Source organism: Neomonachus schauinslandi, chromosome 16 (genome assembly GCF_002201575.2).
Source record: "Neomonachus schauinslandi chromosome 16, ASM220157v2, whole genome shotgun sequence".
Taxonomy (NCBI): Eukaryota; Metazoa; Chordata; class Mammalia; order Carnivora; family Phocidae; genus Neomonachus; species Neomonachus schauinslandi.
The window spans coordinates 933854-941360 of NC_058418.1; the positions used below are offsets into that span (position 1 = coordinate 933854).

The window sequence follows — 7507 nt, forward strand, 5'->3', positions numbered from 1 at the left end:
GGCTAGATCTGTATGCAGGGCTTGATCTCACAACCCCGAGATCATGACCCGAGTCAAAACCAAGAGTCGGACGCTTAACCAACTGAGCCACCCAGGCGCCCCCCATTAGATTATTTTCTGACAAGGCCCTCAGCTACACAAGATTCACAGTTCAGAAAGATCTGAGAATTTCCGTACTTGTTCATCCTTCACAGCCATACTGACTAGAACAATGGCAGGTGCCCTTTTAAAAGAGGCACATTCCAACCAGTTTGTTGCAGTCTCTTGCCCTCTCTGTTAATCCACCGTCTGTGTACAATTATGACTCCCCCTATAATCTTTCAGCCAGTGACACTACCACACCAAATTCTGGGCATTAGGGTACCTCTCTCCTTTGCAAGACCTGGGAACAGATTTCCTGCACCGGTGCTGAGCACAATGCAACATCCCCTGCAAAGAAGAGAACAACTTTATGTTGCTCCCAGAAGTACTGGAGGTTGTCACAACTGCCCCCTCTTCAAGGTGAGCGATGACAGCACGAAACGTCCTGGCATCCAGGCTACAATTTAACCACAAAACCCTACATAATTTCCTTAGAGGCCTTAGGCAACAATGCAAACAAGGCCCAAACTAGAGAGAGGACTACCATCCTTCTATCCCCATGAAGCACACAAAGATTGGGGTGCCCACGGCAGCTGTTTCTCCTGTCATTCTGAAACCACCCCATAAAGTGAATCTAAGCCTCAAGATAAAGACGACTTACACAATAAGGCCTTTGTTACAGCACAAACCAGAATAATAGAGGAAGGCTGTTCCTCGGTTAGTGACTTGGAGACTGGGAAATTCCATCACAAGAATTACCAGACCAATATCCCTAAAAAAGATGACTTTTCAGGTCACAGGCAGAACTCAGATGGAGTCCTCTGGAACACAACGGGGTCATCCATGCCCTACTAATCAGAGAGAAAAAAATGAGTACTCTGGCTTCTCACATTCACCCAGTGAATGGGAAAACACCAAGGTTTACTTCACTGAACACATCAGAGCAGATAAATGATATACATATGGGCACCTGCAGGTGGGAGAGGTGAATGGCTGCTGCTACAGAATCAACAGTAATAAAAATTCACACGGGCCCAAGCTGAAACATGCAACACAGCTCCACATACCTGGAATTTATTTTGATGTTTGGATGTATGAGGCGCAATTCAGGCAGATGGCACCCTCAAAAGAGATCTCCTCAAGTGTTGTTATACTGAAAAGGAAATACATTTGCTACATATCTAAGTTGTTTCTCCCATGTGAATTTTGTGGTAATCAATGAGGTAAGGGCTTCGGCTAATGGCTTTCTCATTCAAGATATTTATAATGCCCAATCCAGTATGAACTCTCTGGTGTCGAGTGAGGCCAGAGCTTTTACTAAAGGATTTCCCACACTGGTTACACTTATACGGCCTTTCTCCAGTGTGAACTCTCCGATGGTCACTGAAGTTGGAGCTTCGCCTAAAAGACTTCCCACACTCATTGCACTCATATGGCCTTTCTCCAGTGTGAACTCTCTGGTGTTTAAGGAGCGCAGAGCTTTGGCTAAAAGATTTTCCACATTTGCTGCACTCATAAGGCCTTTCTCCAGTGTGAACTCTCAGATGAAGAACGAGGCTGCAATTCTGGCTAAAAGATTTCCTACATTCACTGCACTCATAAGGCTTTGACCCTGTGTGGACTTTCTGGTGTTTTAAAAGACTGGAATTGTAGGTAAAGGATTTCCCACATTCACTGCACTCATAGGGCCGTTCTCCGGTGTGAACGGTATGGTGTTGCAGGAGCGCAGAGCTTTGATTAAAGGACTTCCCACACTCACTGCACTCATAAGGCTTTTCTCCAGTGTGAATTCTCCGATGTTGAATGAGGTTGGATCTTTGACTGAAGGATTTGCCACATTCTCCACACTCAAATGGCCTTTCTCCAGTGTGAACTTTCCGATGGTTATTGAGGCTGTAGCTTTGGCTAAAAGATTTCCCACATTCACTGCACTCGTAAGGCCTTTCTCCAGTGTGAACTCTCCGATGTTGAAAGAGGTTGGAGCTCTGGCTAAAGGATTTTCCACACTCCCCACACTCATAAGGCCTTTCTCCTGTGTGAACTCTCTGGTGTTTAATAAGGCTAGAGTTATGGCTAAAAGATTTCCCACATTCACTGCACATGTAACATCTTTCTCCAGGGCGGACTCTCTGGTGATGAACAAATGTGTGCTTGTGGCCGAAAGCTTCTGTGTTGTCTCCCCAGCGGTGTTGAGTTTCTCCCTTGTGGAAGGCTGCCCCACATTCAGTTGCATTGTTTGACTTCTCTCCAGTCTGTGTGGCCTGTTGCTGGAGGAATCCTGAGCTGGCCAAGAAATCCTTCCCAACCTCCCCACAGATAAAGGGCTTCCCTGACACTTGCAATCTGCAGCTCTTGACCACTGAAGCTCTGCTTACATTGTTACCGAAGGGCTTATCGCTCACATGCTGCTTCTGCTGCTGCTGAAGGTTTTCGCTGAAACAGAATCTTTTCCCATGTGTCCCACCAGTGTACACTTTCTCATTGAATTGTGTTTCCTGGTGCTCAGCCGAGTGAAAACTGTCTTTCAAGACTGGACCACACACCTCATAGGGGTTGGCCTTCTGGGGAAAAAGACCTGTCTTGGGAGTCCTGACATGTGACACTACAGAAACGTTCTGCTCAGACGGTGCCTCCTCATCCTCTGCTCCATGCCAACAACCTGAAAGCAGGAAATGCTGGTGAAGTGCACGGTGACTTTCGTGGGTAGGCAGCTGCTACCCAAGCATGTCTAATAAACCCAGAAACGAGTGCATGAGACTGTTCATAGGATAAGAGGTCTGAGTTCAGGCTGAGGATGAGGCTGCTTAGCAGGGCTGGGCTCACAAAATGGGGGTTCAGGGGCACTTATGAGGTGAAATAAACACACTGAAAAGAGACAAGGTCTACACATAACTTTCAACAGGACCTAGTCTGCCATGCAGAAGGGTGTGTTCAGGCCCAGGAAAATTCACCAGTGAAAGAGAGCCTGGTGTTCAAGGACTGTTTAACAATCTGTGTTCACCTCATGACACAACACATAGGAGCCAAGGAGGACAGTACCCCACATGGAACAGTGACTAAAATGGTCAAGATGTGGAGTTCAGAGAGGTGTAGATTAGTCCTGGGCAGGAAGTAAGAGTACAAGTGATGAACAGCAGTTGACCAGTCACCTGAGTGTAAAGACTAGGGAAGGAAAGGCAGGTATGAAGTGCGGGGGCCACTGTCATTACCAACAAAAGACCAGTCACGTGGCATAAGTTTCTGGTATGATGTATACACAGCCCTGAGGTCATGCCTCCCCCAGGTGTCACTGTTCAGAGCCAGGCTGTGACCCACAACACACTCTCCACAACCCCGAGATGAGCAACTATGTGGCACCTGGATGATGCAAGTATAAATAAGGGAAAGACAGGAGAGATAGGTGGCCAGCACTGGCCAAGAACAGCTCAGCACATGCAGCGCACAGGAAAGAAAACTATTATAAAGAAAACTTCCAAGAAGGATCTTGCAAGAATAGACCGTGGTCTATATTACAGTGATGGTCAGTGATGGCAATTTCTAGCACAAAAAGGAATGAGGAAATGTCAGCTAGAGAAAGAAAGTGGAACCTGGGATACTCGGGTGCTTTGTAACTGCAAGTCACCTGGCAGGGAGAGGGCAAGCAAAGTGGGATCCACTGGGCTGAATGGAACAGTCCAGACCCTGGTTCCTTCCCTGAGAGGCTTAGGAGTAGCAGGTGTTGGGGCTGCTCAAGGAGAAGGCAGTGCACATACCTCACCAGCCAAGCACACTGCCTATTCAAGGACGTGGGGAAGGAAGCAGAGACCATGATCCTGATGGGAGAATAGATCTGCCCTTGGGGAAAAAGGGAAAGGGAGAGACTAGCTCAGGGTACAGAGGCGGGTGTGAGGACCTTACCCAGGGAGGTTATAAGCGCCCAGTTCTCCAGCATCACATCCTGGTACAGGCGTCTCTGTGCCTCATCAAGAAGATCCCACTCCTCCCAGGAGAAGGACACAGCAATGTCCTCAAAGATCACAGTGCCCTGGCAAGATGGAGACAGACGAAACCATAAACAGCCTCTCCCTCATAGATGACAATCCATCTCCACATCTACCCCTCACCCATCCTCCTCCTAAGCATCCAACACAGAAGAGAAACCAGGCCCTAGCACCGCAAGTGCAATTGTCTCCTCACAGGTCCATTGATCATGGGCACCAGCCATCAGTAAGATGAGGCAGGTGGATAAAAAGGTACAAAACAAGGGTCTGGCACAGAGGCATTCACCCATTTCTGCTAAGCAATTCCCCTAACATGGACAAACCATGCAATTCCCAATCCCAGGGCCCTAGGGCCTCAGGCATCCTCCCTCTACAAGCACACATCATTCCTTAGCTGGCACATCCCCACATTGTAGACACTGCCACATGCCCACGGCTGCCACCAGCTTACGGCCCTGCATACCTTAGGCAACTCTCTGGCCTTACAATTTCGTATGACTGTCACCTGCTCTTCACGCCACTGGTGAGGATGGGAATCGGCTGTGTGCTAGGGTTAGGGGGATGGCCAAACACAGAACACCAAACACTGGACAGATGAGACTGACAGCACTTCTCTAACCATATATATTCACAGTCTGAGAGAGGACACCACACGCCACACAGGGCCACAGCGGGGTGGCACTCTGGGAAAGAGTGAACAGATGGTGGTTGTGAGATCCAAGATTTGTAATATCAATACAAAGAGGTACCCCTGTTTCCCCTGGGAAGATGCCACTGACTTATCTCAGTAACTCCACGAGCAGGCAGGGAACTGAAACCAACTACAGAGGGATAAGCAGGAACTGCTCCTGATCACCTCGATAAAAACATTGTTTGGTTAGGAGATCTTATTTCTGGGAGCAGAGTGGGGAGCAGAAGTAGCACTCTGGCCATCGGAGGCCCTCATGGTTTCCAGACATCAGTGCCGCATGTAATATTGGCTCTTAATTTAATTTTTTTTAAACTTTTTTTTTTTTAAGATTTTATTCATTTATTTATTAGAGAGTGAGCAAGAAAGAAACAGCATGAGAGGGGAGAGGGTCAGAGGGAGAAGCAGGCTCCCCGCTGAGCCGGGAGCCCGACATGGGACTCGATCCCAGGACTCTGGGATCATGACCTGAGCCAAAGGCAGTCGCTTAACCAACTGAGCCACCCAGGCGCCCAGCTCTTAATTTTACACCTTGCACCACAACCTGAATACAGCATCCACAGGATCCTTTGCAAATTCAAACAGGATTGAACACTGCTACTGACTTCCCAGGACGCCCACTAAACGTCGCAGCCCCAAATCCACCTGCGAAGCCTTCACTGCTTGGGTCTGTTCCTCGCCTCAGATGTATGGATCTCAGATACCCATAGCCCTATTCCACAAGGTGCTGTGCTTGCTGTCCCCAAAGCAATCACAACCTTCCTCTGTCCACCTAACCCTCATCAAAGCCCAGCTCCATCAGTGGTCCACCCCAGGCCTTAGTGACTCTCACAAATGACCACATTTGCCTTTGACCTTATCCTCCTGCCTGAATGAAACAGCCCAGACCCCAACAAAGTCCTCAAAAAATCCTGGTGAGTGCACAGAATGGTGATTAAACACCCACTCCGGTCTGCGTGACATCTTGCCTCGGTTATCCCTTCCCTCCGTGTCCACCTCATTCATGTCCACCCTTGCCTTGGAAGCCTTGGCCACCTGCCAGACTATCCCGTCCCTGACACACACTCCTTTCAGGGCCATGTACCTGTCTCATTTGTTTGTGAAGCCTCAACCCATCACCTAGGTACCCAGGCAAGAGACCCAGTCCACAGTCCCCATCCTCCCCTACCTGGCTCCTAATAGCTTTACAATCATAACCTGTTGATTACCCCTCCTAATCGTGAACATCCTGAACCCTCCATCCTGAACCTTCCCCAGATTCCCAGACCTATGTGTACAATTGCCTACATCATACATCCATTCAGTGGTCTCTGAAACACCCCAGACTCTCAATATACCTAAATCAAAGCTCCTAACACCCCCACAGTGAGTATTACTACTACATTCTTCATCTCAGATAATGGACCTTCCACTCCTACAGCTGCTGAGACCTAACACACTGGGGTCATCCCTGAGTCCTGTATTTCACTCCTTCTCCTGCATCAGAGAATCTAGTTGCCCATTTAAAACATGCATCCAGAATCCAATTACCTTTCTTAAGCCACAACTCTGGTCCATTAACTCTCACCTGGGCTTTGGCAGTAGCTGCAGCCCGATCTTCCTTCCTTCTTCCCCGGTCTCACAGTCTGTTCTACACTCTGCAGCCAGACGGAGTCTGGTAAGATCTCGTTAAGATCACTTTCTGCCTCTGATTCACACCTCCCCATCACCTCCAGAATACACACCCAACTTCTCAGTCATTCCAGTCTTGACTCCTGTCCCCCCTGCTCTTTGTTCCCACCTAAAAGGACACCTGTGGTTTTCTGGACACTCAGTTCAGTTACACTTCTAAGCTTCTGCATATCTTGGAACCAGTTCCTAGTACATCGGTTGCCAGAAATGGGAACATTTCTATATAAAGCCTTACATGGACTTAGGACCCTCTGCGTAGGATTTCCCCAGGGCCCCCAGACCCAGGCCTGGGGGAATGACACTTATGAGCCCCAGGACACCATAATCCAGAGAATATGTGCGTGATGGCCAGGGCCAGTGAGGGGCTGAGACACCCTCCACCAACCTGTGTTAAGTTCCACAGCACCTCTGCCGCAATGGGAATCTGTGCAGAGGCTGGCGATGGAGGAACGGGGCCATGGCAGGGTTCGTTGGGCTCATGTTACCCGTACCCTTCCCTGGCCCTGGAGTCAGGTGACCTTACGATGGCTGTCTAACCGCTGTGCCTCAATGCTGTGTCCCCTCTTGCCAACCGTGCCACCTGAACTAAGATCCAACCTCCCAAGGCCTCAACGTCCTCTTCATTGCCTTCCGGTCTGCTCTTCCTTTGAACCGCCTTCGGAAAACTTTGAAATACCAAACGGAGATCGGGTCCCTCGTTTGGCCAAAAGTCCCCTTGGCGTCTAGAGTCCTCTAGACCTGAAGGTACCGCACCTCACCTCGGCCCGCCAGTGCAGGCGTGACCCCCCTCACGCTCTCTGTCCCCCGAGGGCAGAATCCTCCCGCCTCAGCCCCCCTCCAGCCTCGGCCCCGGCCGCCCTCGGCCCGGAGCCCGCTCCCGCACGGGGCCCCCGCCCGCCGCCGCCTCCCTGTCCCGGACACCGGGGCCTGGGCCGCAGGGACACGAGCCGGCGCCCCGCGCTCGGGCCTTTCGGGTCTGGGTCAGGGGGACGGCGGGAGGGCCCGGGGGACGAGCGCTTACCTGAGTCGGGTCCCGGGGCGCGGCCGCCGCCATCGGACACGGTGGGCGGACCGGACACCCGGGCCG

The 7507-nt window shown here is 50.4% G+C and overlaps 1 protein-coding gene across 1 annotated transcript in view; it reads right to left on the minus strand.

The window, feature by feature from the left end:
* Positions 1–1139: 1139 nt before the first annotated feature.
* LOC110573716 (zinc finger protein 551-like) overlaps positions 1140–7507 on the minus strand; it is a 52705-nt gene continuing 46337 nt past the window's right edge. Inside the window, 1 exon segment of the mRNA XM_044911288.1 lies at positions 1140–2190. Coding sequence (XP_044767223.1) covers positions 1263–2190 — 928 coding nt within the window. The 3' untranslated portion in view covers positions 1140–1262.